Source organism: Zeugodacus cucurbitae, chromosome Y (genome assembly GCF_028554725.1).
Source record: "Zeugodacus cucurbitae isolate PBARC_wt_2022May chromosome Y, idZeuCucr1.2, whole genome shotgun sequence".
Classification (NCBI taxonomy): domain Eukaryota; kingdom Metazoa; phylum Arthropoda; class Insecta; order Diptera; family Tephritidae; genus Zeugodacus; species Zeugodacus cucurbitae.
The window spans coordinates 9,523,435-9,542,240 of record NC_071673.1 but is presented as its reverse complement, the minus strand read 5'-3'; the positions used below and the strand labels follow the sequence as shown (position 1 = coordinate 9,542,240).

The 18,806-nt window shown below is 41.7% G+C and overlaps 1 protein-coding gene across 1 annotated transcript; it reads left to right on the top strand.

The window, feature by feature from the left end:
• Positions 1-455: 455 nt before the first annotated feature.
• On the top strand, positions 456-18,580 carry LOC128923504 (uncharacterized). Its single transcript, XM_054235763.1, has 3 exons — positions 456-773; positions 17,950-18,418; positions 18,501-18,580. Exons 1-3 carry the CDS (start codon positions 456-458, stop codon positions 18,578-18,580), a joined length of 867 nt encoding a protein of 288 aa, XP_054091738.1.
• The last annotated feature ends 226 nt before the right edge of the window (positions 18,581-18,806 follow it).

Genomic DNA, 18,806 nt, shown 5'->3' with positions numbered 1-18,806 from the left:
CCGATGTAGGTCCAAAAAAGTACGTGGTGACAGGTGGAGTACCGCAAGGCTCCGTATTGGGTCCGTTATTATGGAATGTGTTGTATGATGGTGTGTTACGCCTACCCCTACCAAAAGGCGCCCAAATAATTGGCTATGCGGACGACATCGCCGTGACGATCGTTGCGAAGGAACTTTTTCACATTCAAAGCGTTTGCAATGAGACCACTGCAAAAATCAAAGATTGGCTCACCAGAACTAAACTACAGGTTGCTGGGGAAAAAACTGAAGCTGTTCTTATCACGAGCAGGAAAAAACTGGAAACCGTCACCCTAAATATTGATGGGTACAACGTTGTAACACAAAATGCACTGAGGTATCTCGGCGTTATGATCGATGCGAGGCTGAATTTTAAGGCACACATCGAGAAAGCATGTGGCAAAGCAGCTAGGGTGACAGCGGCCCTATCGAGAATCATGGCCAACATTGGCGGACCCAGCCATAGTAGGAGAACTCTACTAGCTAAAGTTAGCCAGTCAGTACTGATGTACGCGGCGCCTATATGGGGGATGGCTTTACATCAAAAAACATGTGCCAACAAGGCAAAGACAGTTTCCAGACTAAGCGCCATTAGAGTTGCCTGCGCGTTTAGAACGGTGTCACATGAAGCTGTTGGTATCATAGCTGGCCTTATGCCACCGGATATAATGGCTTCGGAGCTTAGCAGAGTCTATCAAAAGACAAAACGTGTGAATAGGCGCCTAACGGACGATGAGCGCAATGAGGAGAGACAAGTGAGTCTTAACGAGTGGCAAGTGCAATGGGATGCGGCAGAAAAAGGAAGATGGACCTATAGACTCATTAAGAACGTATCAACCTGGATTGAGAGGCTATCTGGCCATGGCTGTTTCAGGCAGTACCTCCACAGGTTCGGCCACGATGACAATATTGAATGTTCCTTCTGCAGAAGTGCAGAAGAAAATGCAGAACATATATTTTTCTCCTGCTCGAGATATGTAAAGGAGAGAACCTCGGTAGAGCAGATAATTAATGAAGAAATGACGCCTGATAACATAGTGAGTCACATGTTGCAATCGCAGCTGGTGTGGGCCAAAATGAAGGAGTGGACTGCTATAGCGCTCCAAGAACTTAGGGTTAAAGAACGACAGCGCAGAAGTGTAATACAAAATGAATAAACCTGCGGGGAGTATCTGAAGTGGCATAGTGGCCCAGCTTGGTCCTGCGAAGTAGTGCCTAACGGCGGTCCCGCAGGTCCAATTAAAAGCTATAGGAGCCGGAGTTCAGGGTTTAGTACGCAGGCATACTGTTTCGCAAGTCCAACATAGTTGCGCGTGGTCCCGAATGAGGTGAATCTTTAGCGGACAGTATGAATCGTGCATACTGGTAACATACATTACCAGTATCTTTTGAAGATTCCCCCTTCGGAAACAAAAAAAAAAAAAACAGGTGTTTTTGAGCACAGGTGTTTTCGAGCACAGGTGTTTTTGTGTGTAGGCGCTTGTTAGGTAGTGTATTTTGGAGCTTACGTGGTTTACCCACATTGTTAGCGTGGGTGCTGACTCTTAAAGAGTCTCAGTGTTTCTGTGGTTGTTGTTTTTCTGCTTTTTGGTTTGGTTGAGTGTCAACTGAGTTGCCACTTGTTTCCGGGGGGATTGGGCAGGTTTTGCTCAAAGGGTAGCGGTGTCTGTCCGAGTGTTAAAGGTGCTGATTTTTGTTTAGACTGCGGTCGTAGCTGTTAACCTTAGACATACAGTGCGATTCGGTTCAGCTCCACATCGGTTGGCTTGGAGCCGTTACGGGGACTTTGTTCTGTCCGGCGGTTTATTGGGTGACCAGTTCCAGACCATTGGCTGGAGTTGTGGGTTGTGCCCTTGCGATATCGCAATAATCGACTGCTTAGGTGGTAGCAGCTACTGGGCGATTCTACTTTTATAGTTAGTTCCTTCAGTGCGTTCAGTCACACGTGTCTTGAGAGCAGCTGTTCCAAGTCTTGTTTGGTCGAGTGGCTTCTGTGCCAGTGTTTTGCCGGCGGATCAGCCTGCCTGGTGAGAGGCCGGAAGTAGAAATGCTTCCCTCACGGAGGAGAAGGGCTAAACACCCTGCTGGGAATGAGGAGAAAGAGCTTGCGTTAGCAGTGGAGACCTCGTCGGCTGATGAGGGTACTGGACCTTCGGTTGGGTCACCGCCGCGTAGGAAGGTAAGGATAGGTTCGCCATCGTTGGTGATGTTAGGGGATGTGAGTAGTTGCGGTGATATGGGTGACACCACTGAAGAATTGGTTGTCAACCCTGTTGTCAGTAAGCGTGGAGGTGTAGCGAGGACTAAGGCGAAGAAGCGTGTGAAGGGAACTTCTGCTAAAGAGTGTCCTGTAAGCGCTGTTAAGGAGGGTGGGAAAGAGGAGATTTTTGTTGGGGGAGGTGCTGTCAGCTACGTTGCTGCTATGAAGGCGGTAACAGCTGAGCTCAGTGGAGTTGTTTTTGGTGACAAAAACTTTGAGGTTACGACTGCGAAGGGACTGATGAAGCTTGCCTCGAGGTATGAGGCACTCCTGATGACGGTAGTAACCGAGAATGCCCATCTTCGCGGTCAGGTTGAGGCGTTCAAGGGGGGTTGTGGGGGATCTTTTCCCCAACTGAAGAAATCGGTTGTTTCCTCGGCTCCGGCTGAGTCGGTGCGTGCGCCTCCAGCACCGACTGTCCGAGTGTCAACAAGCACAAGGAAGGTTCGACATCGAGAAGCTGCAATCACACCGACAGCCGATTTCCCACTCGAACAGACTCCGAACGGACCAAAATTGGTAGTTTGGTTGGTAGATTGAAGGTTTTGGTCTGCAAAATTTTTTATCAGTTGTACATAACTATAAAGAGTGCTAATCTTAAAATATTATTAATATTTCGTCGTAAATTTGTTGGTTGACATATTTGTATGCTAAAATTATTTTTACACTTTTAACATGAAAGAATTTTAAGACACTTAAGTGGGAAAGCAACTTAATTAAATAAATCCCGGTTAAGTGCCTCGAGGTCCTTATCAAGCTCTCTCAGATTATGAAGGCGTTGACAATGCTCGGAGTTCCGACTCCATAGTGCGAGCTTGTATATTTCTAATATTTACTTCAAGCCGCTACACACGCTCCGTACTCGATTTTTAGTTTCAGATTGCGATTCTCCACCACCAAGTCCTTTTTGATACCCTCTCCTGGGAACTATTTCCAGAAAGTTGAGATCTAGATTAAACTGCTTTGGTACACTGTTCTAAATTATTTGCTTAATAGCTATAAAAATGTAATTGAAAAATCATAAGAAATAATCGAGTCGCTACGCTGTTCCGATAGTTAAATAGTATAATATATTATTTACTGGAAAAATTAAAATAAGATGGATTTTGTTCTGAAAAGAACTGAATATTAGTTCTGATAATTTTTCATTTCCACAAAACGGTGTTAATTAAATATATTTTTTTAAATTAAAATCACTTATTATGACAAATAATATTTTTTGTAAATATTGTTATGTTATTTAATATTTTAGAATATACATTTGTTCTATTATCGATAATGTCTTTCTAAGGCTAAATGAGCCTCAATCCCATACGCTCAACCAACATAGTTTATATAAATACATATCACACTAGCACACAATCCCGGAAAACTAATAGCACCCGATTTTGATAATTTTTCCACAAGTTTTATTCCGCTATCTTCATTGGTTCCTAATGTATATATTATAAAGTGAACGAATCAGTTTGAATTCAAAATAGAGTTATATGGGAAGTAGGCGTGGTTGTTTACCGATTTCGCCTATATTCCATCCGTGTCATCAGGGTGTCAAGAAAGTGTTAATACCGAATTTCATTGAAATCGGTCGAATAGTTCCTGAGATATGGTTTCTGGCCCATAAGTGGGCGACTCCACTGCCATTTACCATTTTATAAAAATATCTGAGTGCAGCTTCCATCTGCCATTTCTTATGAAAAATTTAGTGTTTCTGATGTTATTCGTTTGTGAGTTAACGCACTTTTAGTCATTTTTAACATAACCTTTGTATGGAAGGTAGTGATGAGCGATATTACTATTTTTGAATCACTGTGATTTCAGTGATTGCTATTTTTAAATCACTGTGATTTTATATTGCTATTGCGATCACAACAAAAAAAAACTAATTTATGAGAATTTGTACCCCGCATTTTTTTTTTTAATTTTTTTATATTTACATTTTTATTAATTTTAACAATATCCAATTTTACCTGCTTTTGTAATCTGAATTAAATAATTAATAAATTTTGGGTACATTTAACTGCTTTTGTAATCACCGTACCCAAAATTATCGGAATCGCAACTAAATTTGCTGCTGTGATCACTGAACAGTGATTGCTACTTTCGAACTGATATTGTTATTGAACAGTGATTACTACTTTCGAACTGATATTGGTACTGCACAGTGATTGTTACTTTTCAAACTCCTATTGCTACAGTGATCGAATTAGAATTACTGAACTCCTATATGTATTGTGCCCGAACAAAAGCACTGAACTTCTCTATAGCTACTGTGATAGAACTCAAATTACTGAACTGCAATTGCGATTGTAAATCACTGATATTTACAAAAATTGATCACAGTTGCTATATTAGATTTTTCAATCACAGTGAAAAAATCACCGGTAGTGAAATATCGCTTATCCCTAATGGAAGGTGGGCGTGGTTATTATCCCATTTCTTTCATTTTACGACTGTAAAAGAAAATGGCTAAAAGAAACAACTGCAGAAAGTTTGGTTTATACATTTTTTTGGCTTGCAAGATATATACAAAAAACCTTTTTGGGGCGGGGTCACGCTCACTTAAAAAAAATTACATCTAAATGTGCCCCTCCCAAATGCGATCCTCTATACCAACAGTATCTATGGCTTAGTTATGACACTTTACAGGTTTTCGGTTTTCGCCATTTTGTGGGCGTGCCAATGGTCTGATTTTACCAACCTCCTCAATGGGGCTAAGGAATATGAGTTCCAAGTTTCATTAAGATATCTTAATTTGTACTCAAGTTATCGTTCGCACGGACAGACGGACGGACAGACATCCGCGCGAAATCTAATACAAATAAAATAATTACCACAAAAAACGAAAAATCAACTCAACTCATTGGATCATCAGAAGAGGAAATTAGCAACAACTTCGCCACATCCCAAACAAACTCCCACATGGACTTATTTATACACTTAACGAAAACCCCTTAAGGAAATTCAAAGTGAGTGCATCCATTTCATTTTTGGCCTTAAATTTTCATGTACGAGGGCTGCTATATATATTTCTGGCCTAATAATGAAAGTAGGAATATTTATCAACGAAAATGGTTTTATTGTTTTTCAAAATATTCTCCATCAAGATTTATACACTTTTACATGCGCTCAAACCAATTTTCGAAGCACTTTTTTTGAGCGATTGTCAAATTGTGCGGGATCCAACGAAAACAAACCTTTTTTACGGCCAGGTGTTCATGCGATATCGAATGTATGCTGGTGGGAGAAATCCATAGGCATGCCTCTATCTCAAGGTGTGTTACATGACGGTCTTGCATTATCAGTTCACGTACGGCATCGATGTTTTCTGGCACAACGGCTGTTTTTGGACGACCTTCACGGTATTCGTCTTTGAGCGAGCGTCGGCCACGATTGAATTCGTTGTACCAGTTTTTCACATTGCTATAGGATGGTGCTTCATAGCCATACAAAGATTTTAGTTCATCGATGCACTCTTGTCGCGATAATCCACGTCGAAAGTTGTGAAAAATGATCGCACGAAAATAAATAAAACAGCTCACGATTAAATGACAAAACGTTCTGAGCGATGTTATGCTAAAAAATGTCAAACTTTCCAATAGAAATGTCAGATTGCACCAGGCAACACTTAGTGTTGCCTAAGCCAGAAATATATATAACAGCCCTCGTATATATGTATGTTTATACGGTTTTATATCACATAAAACCAGTAATTTGAAATCCGTTTAAGCAGCAAAAAAAGATTAAATATACGGTTAAATTCAAGTACCGATATTAAGGAAAATAAACAGTTTTATATACTAAATTTCAAAATATATAGTTTTGCATATATGTATATATTGACAAAGTGTTGATAGCCTACATATGCCCAACTTCGTGTAAAAACGCACACACATAAAAAATCATGTATTTATTTGCAAATTTCTGGCGCAATACCCCTTCTGTTTCTTAAAACACAAGCAGGATTGCATCAAAAGTGAGCAAAGGCAAATAACAAAATTCATACAAAAAGAAAATAAACCAAAGCACACTAGCGTACAAACATACATATATACATACTCGCTTAATTACTACATACACATTTATATTGGTGTAACAAGCTAGTTACAAAGTATTTATATATGTATGTATGTGATTGGCGTTGCAACCGTTTAGCCGGTTACAGCCGAATCGACGATAGTGCGCCACCTGTCTCTCTCCTTCGCAGTTCGGCGCCAGTTGGAGATCCCAAGTGTAACCAGGTCGCTCTCCACCTGGTCCCTCCAACGGAGTGGAGGCCTTCCCCTTCCTCGGCTTCCTCCGGCGGGTACTGCATCGAACACTTTCAGGGCTGGAGTGTTTTCGTCCATTCGGACAACATGACCTAGCCAGCGTAGCCGCTGTCTTTTTATTCGCTGAACTATGTCAATGTCGTCGTATAACTCGTACAGCTCATCGTTCCATCGTCTGCGGTATTCGCCGTTGCCAATGTTCTGAGGACCATAAATCTTGCGCAAAATTTTCCTCTCGAAAACTCCTAGTGTCGTCTCATCTGATGTTGACATCGTCCAAGCTTCTGCACCGTAAAGCAGGACGGGAATGATAAGCGACTTGTAGAGCTTGATTTTGGTTCGTCGAGAGAGGACTTTACTGTTCAATTGCCTACTCAGTCCAAAGTAGCACCTGTTGGCAAGAGTTATTCTGCGCTGGATTTCGAGGCTGACATTGTTCGTGTTGTTGATGCTGGTTCCCAGGTATACGAAATTATCTACGACCTCGAAGTTATGACTGTCAACAGTGACGTGGGAGCCAAGACGCGAATGCAAAGAAGCTGATGCATGCACCTTATCAGTTCTTCGCCGCCGTATTTGAATAGTTCTGCCGGTAATCTATCGGCCCCCGCTGCTTTGTTGTTCTTCAAGCGGGTAATTGCTATTCGAATTTCTTCATGGTCGGGTAATGGAACATCTGTTCCATCGTCATCGATTGGGGGATCGGGTTCGCCATCTCCTGTTGTTGTACTCTCACTGCCATTCAGCAGGTCGGAGAAGTGTTCCCTCCATAATCCCAGTATGCCCTGGACATCGGTTACCAGATTACCACCTTGGTCTCTACATGGGGATGCTCCGGTCTTGAAACCTTCGTTAAGTCGCTTCATTTTTTCATAAAATTTTCGAGCATTCCCTCTGTCTGCCAGCTTCTCAAGCTCTTCGTACTCACGCATTTCGGCCTCTTTCTTTTTTTGTCTGCAAATGCGTCTCGCTTCCCTCTTCAGCTCTCGGTATCTATCCCATCCCGCACGTGTTGTGGTCGTTTGCAATGTTGCGAGGTAGGCAGTCTGTTTTCTCTCCGCTGCGAGACGGCACTCCTCATCGTACCAGCTTGTTTTTTGTCGTTGCCGAAAACCAATTGTTTCGGCTGCAGCGGTACGCAGTGAGTTTGAGATGCCGTTCCACAGTTCCCTTATACCGAGATGCTGATGAGTGCCCTCAGAGAGCAGGAGTGCAAGTCGAGTAGAGTATTTCGTGACTGTCTGTTGCGATTGCAGCTTTTCGACGTCGAACCTTCCTTGTGTTTGTTGACGGGCATTCTTTGCTGCACAGAGGCGGGTGCGTATCTTCGCTGCGACCAGATAATGGTCCGAGTCTATATTTGGTCCTCGGAGCGTACGCACGTCTAAAACACAGGAGACATGTCTTCCGTCTATCACAACGTGATCGATTTGGTTCCGCGTGTTTCGATCAGGAGACAGCCAAGTAGCTTGATGTATTTTCTTATGCTGGAATCTGGTACTACAGACGACCATATTTCGGGCCCCAGCGAAGTCGATCAGCCTCAGGCCGTTTGGCGATGTTTCGTCATGGAGGCTGAATTTTCCGACTGTTGTGCCAAAGACACCTTCTTTACCCACCCTGGCGTTAAAATCACCAAGCACGACTTTTACATCGTGGCGGGGGCAGCGCTCATAGGTGCGTTCTAGGCGCTCATAGAAAGCATCTTTGGTCACATCGTCCTTCTCTTCCGTTGGGGCGTGGGCGCAAATCAGCGATATGTTGAAGAACCTCGCTTTGATGCGGATTATGGCTAGACGTTCATCCACCGGGGTGAATGCCAGGACTCTGCGACGGAGTCTCTCTCCCACCACAAGTCCAACACCAAATTTGCGCTCCTTTATATGGCCGCTGTAGTAGATGTCACAAGGACCCACCTTCTTCCGTTCTTGTCCCGTCCATCGCACTTCTTGGATGGCGGTGATGTCAGCCTTAAGTCGTATGAGGACATCAACCAGCTGGGCAGAGGCACCTTCCCAATTAAGGGTCCGGACATTCCAGGTGCATGCCCTTATATCATTATCCTTAAAACGTTTGCAGGGGTCGTCATCAAAAGGGGGGTGTCTCATCCGAGGCTTTCGTAGATTTTTCATTGGGGGGTGTTTTTATGTGGTGGGTCCCAAACCCTACGCACAACCGCATAAGCGGGCTTCGCCTTCTCACTTTAGCTCGCCTTCAAACGGATGTCTGTTGGCTACCCAGAGGATACTTGGTCTAAAACCGGAAGTCGTGAGCTGCTTGAACCATGTGGAGAAGAATCGTTTCTGGCCACTCCCAAGTGAGTGACAATCAAAAACTTTCCTCACTTGCGTGAACTTCTACACATGATCCCATCCTTTATGCATACATTAATCTACCTACTTATTCGCACATAACTGCAGACGAAATTTACCTGCATATAACGAATTACATTTTTACATCTCTTCTTCTTGACTAGACACCGCTTACGCCATTATAGCCGAGTCCACAACAGCGCGCCACGCATTCCTCCTTCTGGCAGTTTGTCGACAATTGGTAATACCCAGTGAAGACAGGTCCTTCTCCACCTGGTCCTTCCATCGGACTGGAGGTCTCCCTCTTCCCCGGCTTCCACCAGCGGGTACTGCATCGAAAACTTTCAGAGCTGGGGCACTTTCGTCCATTCAAATAACATGACCCAGCCAACGTATCTGCTGTCTTTTTATTCGCTGGACTATGTCAATGTCGTCGAACAACACATACAGCTCATCATTCCATCTTCTGCGGCATTCGCCGTTGCCAATGTTTAAGGGACCATAAATCATTATCTCGAAAAAACCATTCTCTCGAAAACTCCTAGTGCCATCTCATCGGATGTTGACGCCGTTCACACTTCTGCACCATAAAGTGGGACGGGAATGATGAGGGACTTGTAGAGTTTTGTTTTTGTTCATCGAGAGAGGACTTTACTTTTCAATTGCCTACTCAGTCCATAGTAGCACCTGTTGGTAAGAATGATTTTGCGTTGGATTTCAAAGCTGACATTATTATCAGTAATGATGCTGGTGCCCAGGTATACGAAACTATCTACAACGTCAAAGTTGTGACTGTCAACAGTGATGCGGTAGCCAAGACGCGAATGCGCTGACTGTTTGTTTGATGACAGGAGATATTTCGTCTTGTCCTCGTTCACCACCAGACTCATTCGCTTCGCTTCCTTATCCAGGCGGGAAAAAGCAGAACTAACGGCGCGGGTGTTATTTCTAATGATATCGATGTCATCGGCGTACGCCAGTAGCTGAACACTCTTATAAAAAATGTTACCTTCTCTGTTTAGCTCTGCGGCTTGAACTATTTTTTCCAGCATCGGAGAGGTCTTTCCCGATCCTGACGGAGCTTTTGGTGTTGCTCAACGTCAGCTTACACAGCCGTATTAGTTCTGCGGGGATACCAAATTCAGACATCGCGGCATAGAAGCAACTCCTTTCCGTGCTGTCGAAGCCAGCTTTAAAATCGACAAAGAGATGGTGTGTGTCGATCCTCTTTTCACGGGTCTTCTCCAAGATTTGGCGCATGGTGAATATCTGGTCAGTTGTTGATTTTCCAGGTCTAAAGCCACACTGATAAGGTCCAATCAGTTTGTTGAGGGGGCTTTAGTCTTTCACACAGTACGCTCCATAGAACCTTATAAGCGATGTTAAGGAGGCTTATCCCACAATAGTTGGCCCAGATTGTGGTCTCCCTTTTTGTGGATTGGGCAGAGTACACTGAGATTCCAATCGTCGAGCATGCTTTCTTCCGACCATATTCCGCAAAGAAGCTAATGCATGCACTTTATCAGCTCTTCGCCGCCGTATTTGAATAGCTCGGCCGGCAATCCATCGGCCCCCGCCCCCTTATTGTTCTTCAAGCGGGTAATTGCTATTATAATATCTTCACGGTCGGGCAATGGAACATCTGCTCCATCGTCGTCGATTGGGGAATCGGGTTCGCCATCTCTTGGTGTTGTACTTTCACTGTCATTCAGCAGGCTGGAGAAGTGTTCCCTTCACAAACACATTATACTTTGGTCATCAACAACTAGATCACCTCTGGGGTCCTACAGGAGTGTGATCCGGTCGTAAAACCTTCAGTTAGTCGCCGGATCTTTTCGTAAAATTTTCGAGCATTACCCCTGTCGTCCAGCTTGCCAAGCTCTTCATACTCACGCATTTCGGCCTCTTTCTTTTTTGTCTACAAATGCGCCTCGCTTCCCTCTTCAGCTCTCGGTATCTTTCCGATCCCGCTCGTGTTGCGGTCGTGTTGTGTTTTCTCTCCACTGCGAGACGACAATCCTCATCATACCAGCTGTTTTTTTTTTTACTTTTCCGAAAGCCAATGGTTTCAGTTACAGCTGTACATAAGGGGTTTGATATGCCATCCCACAGTTCCCTTATACCGAGATGCTGATGAGTGCTCTCAAAGAGCAGGAGTGCAAGTCGAGTAGAAAATCGTTCGGCTGTCGGTTGTGATTGCAGCTTCTCGATGTTGAACCTTCTTTGTGTTTGTTGACGTGTGCGCTTTTCTACACAGAGACGGGTGCGTATCTTAGCTGCTACAAGATAGTGGTCGGAGTCGATATTGGGACCACGAAGCGTTCGCACATCAAAAACACTGGAGACATGTTGTCCATTTATCACAACATGATCGATCTGGTTGCGAGTGATTCGATTCGGGAACAGCCAAGTAGCTGGAATCTAGTTATATGGCCGCTGTAGTAGATGTCACAAGGACCCACCTTCTTCCGTTCTTGTCCCGTCCATCGCATTTCTTGTAATTTTATTCATTTGCGGTGATGTCACCCTTTACTCTTACGAGGACATCAACCAGCTGGGCAGAGGCACCTTCCCAATTAAGGGTCCGGACATTCCAGGTTCATGCCCTTAAATCATAGTCCTTTATACGTTTGATGTGGTCGTCATCAAAAGGGGGGTGTCTCATCCGAGGCTGTTGCTTCCTATTCATTGGTTATTCGTTTTTATGTGGTGGGTCCCAAACCATACGCACATATTTACATATTCTCATTTTTCTCTTACCAATCATTTATACATTAGATTAGATTATATAAAGGGTGATTTTTTAAGAGATAACTTTAAAAAAAAAAAAACGCATAAAATTTGCAAAATCTCATCGGTTCTTTATTTGAAACGTTAGATTGGTTCATGACATTTACTTTTTGAAGATAATTTCATTTAAATGTTGACCGCGGCTGCGTCTTAGGTGGTCCATTCGGAAAGTCCAATTTTGGGCAACTTTTTCGAGCATTTCGGCCGGAATAGCCCGAATTTCTTCGGAAATGTTGTCTTCCAAAGCTGGAATAGTTGCTGGCTTATTTCTGTAGACTTTAGACTTGACGTAGCCCCACAAAAAATAGTCTAAAGGCGTTAAATCGCATGATCTTGGTGGCCAACTTACGGGTCCATTTCTTGAGATGAATTGTTCTCCGAAGTTTTCCCTCAAAATGGCCATAGAATCGCGAGCTGTGTGGCATGTAGCGCCATCTTGTTGAAACCACATGTCAACCAAGTTCAGTTCTTCCATTTTTGGCAACAAAAAGTTTGTTAGCATCGAACGATAGCGATCGCCATTCACCGTAACGTTGCGTCCAACAGCATCTTTGAAAAAATACGGTCCAATGATTCCACCAGCGTACAAACCACACCAAACAGTGCATTTTTCGGGATGCATGGGCAGTTCTTGAACGGCTTCTGGTTGCTCTTCACCCCAAATGCGGCAATTTTGCTTATTTACGTAGCCATTCAACCAGAAATGAGCCTCATCGCTGAACAAAATTTGTCGATAAAAAAGCGGATTTTCTGCCAACTTTTCTAGGGCCCATTCACTGAAAATTCGACGTTGTGGCAGATCGTTCGGCTTCAGTTCTTGCACGAGCTGTATTTTATACGGTTTTACACCAAGATCTTTGCGTAAAATCTTCCATGTGGTCGAATAACACAAACCCAATTGCTGCGAACGGCGACGAATCGACATTTCACGGTCTTCAGCCACACTCTCAGAAACAGACGCAATATTCTCTTCTGTACGCACTGTACGCATTCGTGTGGTTGGTTTAATGTCCAATAAAGTAAACTGAGTGCGAAACTTGGTCACAATCGCATTAATTGTTTGCTCACTTGGTCGATTATGTAGACCATAAATCGGACGTAAAGCGCGAAACACATTTCGAACCGAACACTGATTTTGGTAATAAAATTCAATGATTTGCAAGCGTTGCTCGTTAGTAAGTCTATTCATGATGAAATGTCAAAGCATACTGAGCATCTTTCTCTTTGACACCATGTCTGAAATCCCACGTGATCTGTCAAATACTAATGCATGAAAATCCTAACCTCAAAAAAATCACCCGTTAGTAAGGATTGCACCGCGACCTAAGGTCTATTGTGCCCTCTCCAGTTATCACAGCACGTTAAGAAACCTTAACAGTGTTGTAGGGCTAATTCATGCGATACTACCTCTTTGTGGATACATAGCCCTAATTGTCTGTCCCCTTTTCTTCGCGATCGCCGGGCAGTCAAGGAGTAAGTGCTCTGGTGTCTCGGCCACCTAGAAGAGGCAAAGATCACACGAGTAGATTCACAGTTTATGCAGATGACACCGTAGTCTGCAGTGGCCGGTATAGAATTGTCTCAGTTTGTTCCTGGGGAACGCAATTAACTGTTTGAATCTTATCAGGTTGTATCCTCCGAGCAACACTTTGGAGTGACGATTCCTGCTTGCTACTTCCTCTTCTGTAAATGGCTTGTAAGAACGTGACGAGCAACCGCGATGAAGGGCTCCGGCCCTATTGGGCTGGTAGCCGCAACTTTCCTTGTCGGTTGGTCCGCAAGTTCATTTCCTTGTATGCCTTTATGTCCTGGAACCCAGATCAAGGTTATGCTCTTGTTGTTACAAATCCTGTTCAGATTGCCTATGCCAGTCCCGAGTCCACTTCGAAGGATAATATTGGCTGGAGAGCTGCTTGGCTATCGCTAATAATAGCTATGCGCTCATTATGGTATTTCCTGTCTTATTAACCTCTGCACATTTGATAATAGCATAAACTTCAGCTTGGAAGATGCTGGGGAATTGACCCATGGATAAAGACAGCTTGAGGCATGGCCCCGTTATCCCGGCGCCTATACCAACTGCTATCTTTGATCCGTCTGTGTACCATTGTTGTAGGCTTCTGCGTATAAGTTCCTTGAGAGTTGAGTCCTCCCATTCCCTTTTATTGCACAGAACTATTTTAAATCGTCTCACAAGGTGTACCCTTTTGATGACATCGTCCCTTGGGAGGAGAGTCGTTGGAAGCTTTCTTTCGATGATCTCCAATTGTCGGGCGCTTAACATCCTACTGTTTCCTACACCTAGTCTTGTTAGGGCCAGTAAGTCTTATTGGCCATAGTGCCAACCACCAAATAAAGTGCGGTGAGGTTCAGGACTGCCTCCAAAGCTGCAGTTGGACAAGAGCGCATTGCACCAGTGATGCATATACGAGAGTATAAAATGTTCGGTTGGACCCGAACTTGGCGTCTCCTTATTTGTTAGAAATTGTTTTGTTTTCTCTTTTTATATTTTTTCCTGTCAACTCGAATAAAATTCTCTTATTATTATCTTCCTCACAATATTTCCAGATTTCATCACTTTCTAATCTTTTCCTGGCCTTGCACGAATATTTCAAGACTAAAATTAGCCAGATCGGTTTATAGAAAAACTGATAAACACTATATTGCATTCACGGATAATTAAACAAGAAACCAGCCAGAAATTTCCAAAATTTTACTCGGCAGTGACTAATTGCCTATCAGTGTTAAAAACACAAATTACCCCTGTATAATGGTCCCACGATTGTATGCTCTGAAAGTTTTCGATGCAGTATCCGCTGGTGGAAGCCGAGGAAGAGGGAGACCTCCACTCCGATGGAAGGACCAGGTGGAGAAGGACCTGTCTTCACTGGGTATTACCAATTGGCGCCAAACTGCCAAAAGAAGAGATGCATGGCGCGCTGTTGTGGACTCGGCTATAACCGCATAAGCGGTGTCTACGCCAGTCAAGAAGAAAAAAATTGTATAGTATGATGATAGTAACTATTTGTGCAGAAAAACTCCCTGATGCTGCATTACTACGATGGGAACAATCACTAGTGGATAGAAGGGTAATGTCCACATGGCAGCAAATGAAAACATTCCTCACTGCTCAGTACGAGATAGCTTAGCGAATGGACAGACAAACTATAGATCTAACAAGTCATCAAAATGAGTCAAATAAAACCTTGTTTAAACCTCAAGTCAGCAATAATATGTAATACAATAAACACGTCAATTAAAGTCACACATTCGTTTTCAATCAAAATAATCAACAGCAATCGTGAACTCTGTAAGGGAGGTCATAAATTAAGATCTTGCGAGAGATTCAAAAAAATACCCGTTTCAGATAGAAACAATGTCACTACGCGCGGAAGAAGTTATACTTCTTAGTGTACTCCAAGAAATGCATATCATTTTGTATGAAAGAAAACTAGCGAGAGGGAAAGGATAAAAATTTGGTGGAGTAACCAACACGTTCTTAAATTCACATTTTATAAATTTATTATGCACATTTTATAAAGCAATGTCCAAATCAATTATCATTTCTGGGTTCTGATATCAATCCATCTATAATATTTACAATTGGTTTATGATAACTAAAATACGATATGAAATGTCTTACATCTATTTTATCTATATTTCTCGCGAATACCGCATCAATACCTCCTTTTGTCGTAGGATCATTTCTTCCATTGATCATTTCTAATGAAAATTTCTCTCTGAGGAATACCAGTAATGGTTCAGCTTTTGGCAATGAGAAATTTACATTGAAATCTCCTGCAAGGAGTACCGGTTGTTCGCTATACTCTACTGGTTCTCCGATAATATCTGCAAAAGCCTGCGAACCTGCAGTTGACAGTTAAATGGCAATTAAATTCAATTTTTATACTCTCGCAACATGTTGCATAGTGTATTATAGTTGTGTTCACATAACGGTTGTTTGTCTCACCAGGAAATAAAATAGTTAGATATGGGGTTATTATATATAAATGATCAGATGACGCCTCAAAATAGGTTTTTTGTATATATCTTGCAAACCAATAAAGCTATATAAACCAAACTTTCTGCAGTCGTTTATTTTAGCCGTATTATGTTAAAACCTTGCTGATAATGATGATGTAAGAGTTGTTGAAATTATGGATGAGAATTGATAAATTTTGTATTTACTATTAACTAATATTTAATCATTTAAATAAAACCACTTCCTTCGAATATAGTTTCTATATTATTATACTTCATGTCCATTCAAAAAGTGCCCACTTTGCTTTGATAAACTTGATTTTTTTATGTACAATTTCTCATGTCGCGAACGCACCTAACAGTTGTCACCCATAAAAGTGCCCAACGCGCCATAAGTTCAAGTTTTCACTTCTGCCTGCACTCCCGGAGTGCAACCCCACTCGGTTTACTTATAACAGTTTGTCTCTGTACCAAAAATGGTTAAAATGGGGTCATAACTTCCCCCAGATCCCATATACCTAATTATAAGTAATAAAAAATTAAGTGACCGAAATCGGTTTAGGAATTACCTCAGTCCCCATATATTATTTATGATAATTTTCGTTATTCTATTGAACCTTATGCCGAATATATGGGTCGAATTGTGTTATCTTTATAAAATTACATCAATAAGTTGCGAGAGTATAAAATGTTACACACGAACTTATCCCCTCCTTACTTGTTTTTCTTTCGTTTCTGTTTCATTTCTGCGAATTCTCAACTATTTTGTGTGACTTTTGGCTGCCACACTACAAACATCTGCCATTTCTTATGTTAATTTAGTGTTTCTGACGTTTTTCGTTAGTGAGCTAACCCACTTTTAGTAATTTTCAACCTAACTTTTGTATGGGAGGTGGGCGTGGTTATTATCCGATTTCTGTCATTTTTGGACTGTATAAGGAAATGGCTAAAAAAATAGACTGCAGAGAGTTTGGTTTATATAGCTTCATTGGTTTGCGAGATATATACCAAAATCCTATTTGGGGGCGTGGCTATGCCCACTTCCCCAAAAAAATTACATCCAAATATGCCCCTTCATAGTGCCATCCTTCATACCAAATTTTATTTCCATAGCTTTATTTATGGCTTAGTTATTGCACTTTATGTGTTTTCGGTTTTCGCCATTTTGTGGGCGTGGCAGTGGTCCGATTTTGCTCATGGTGCCAAGAAATAAGTGTGCCAAGTTTCATCAAGATATCTTAATTTTTACTCAAGTTACAGCTTGCACAGACGGACGGACGGACGGACGGACAGACAGACATTCGGATTTGAACTCCACTCTTCACCCTGATCACTTTGGTATATATAACCCTATATCTAACTCGTTTAGTTTTGGGTGTTACAAACAACCGTTATGTGAACAAAACTGTAATACTCTCTTTAGCAACTTTTGTTGCGAGAGTATAAAAAAAACAATTGTTCACATTAATTGCATGCCTACAACCTCACATACATAGTGACATTTAAGTTACTAGAAACTCTAATATAATTTCAAATTTAAGAGAAAAAGTAAAAAATATTCGTATATAAAAACAAGTAAGGAAGGGCTAAGTTCGAGTGTAACCGAACATTTTATACTCTCGCAATTTATTTATTTAACTTTATTTATCAATATATAAAATTCTCGTGTCACGGTGTACGTTATTGAACTCCTCTGAAACCGCTCGACCGATTTTCGTGAATCTTAGCGTGCATATCGGCTAGGGTGGAGAATCGGACAACATCTATTTTTAATCCTCCTAAATGTTAAGGGTGGTACACCCCTAAATTTTTTTAACTTTCCGATCTGGCTAATTTTAGTCTTGAAATATTCGCGGAAAGCCAGAAAAAGATTAGAAAGTGAGTAAATATGGAAAAATTGCGAGGAAGATATCAATAAGAGAATTTTATTCGAGTTGACAAGAAAAACATAAAAAGAGAAAACAAAAAAATAATATTTTGAAGGTTGTTATTGTTGCTTTGTTAAAATATTTTTGTTATTGTTCAATTGTATAAGGTTGAGTCGATAGCCCAAAACAATTTGTAAAAAATAAGGAAAGGCTAAGATCACGTCCAACCGAACATTTTACACTCTAGCAGTTTATTGATGTAATTTTATTAAGATAACACACAATATGACCTATATATTCGGCATAAAGTCCCATAGAAAATCATCTATATATATAAAATTAAGTGGCAAAACTTCCTGTTCGTATACTCCTCCTAGACGGCTTGCCCGATTTCAATGAAATTTTCAGGGGTGATTGGGATCTGTTAATACTGTCTGGTTTTTATTTTGTAGATACAAGGACAGGACGAAGATACACAGAATAAATTTTTACAAATATATTTCATGGGCAACATGGAAGAACAACTTGATCGACGCCTAGGGATCAATGCAGGAATGAAGCGAGCAATTCTTCAAGACTTGCAGTGTCTGCTTCATGAACATCATGCGTTGGTCAGGTTGTTTAAGAGTGCTTTAGAGCGCATGCCAAATTATGACTATAAAGTTGTCATCAAAGCAGATAAACGACCATCTGGAACACACGAACGCACATTTAATGCTCCAACAGTAGACGAAGTTGCCATCTTGATTGTTGGTGAACAATTGGAAAAACGCGATATTGTGCTTACACGTCGCGATACTGGGCAACTGCAACAAATATCGGAAACTCATCGATCATATGACGCATTGCAATACCCACTGATGTTTTGGCAAGGAGAAGATGGATATTATTTTAATATTAAAATGATAAATCCATTGAATGGTAAAGTATCAGTATCTTAATAATGGTTAATGTCTATATTATTTGCCTTTGAAATGGTTAATTATCAAATTTTTAATTTCAGGTGAAGAAACTACAAAGAAAGTTAGCTCAATGAATTATTATGCATATCGTTTGATGATTCGTCAAAATGCTGACAACTAGAGTTGTGCGGTTTCGTCGATTGTTTCAGCAGTATTGCGTTGACATGTATGTAAAAATAGAAACGGAACGTTTAACATTTATTAGGTTGAACCAAGCCAAACTGCGTTCTGAGGAGTACATCCATTTACGTGATGCAGTTAGTACTGAAGGAAATGCACCTAATATTGGTCGATTAACTATTCTGCCGGCGACGTACATTGGTAGCCCACGTCAAATGCATGAATAT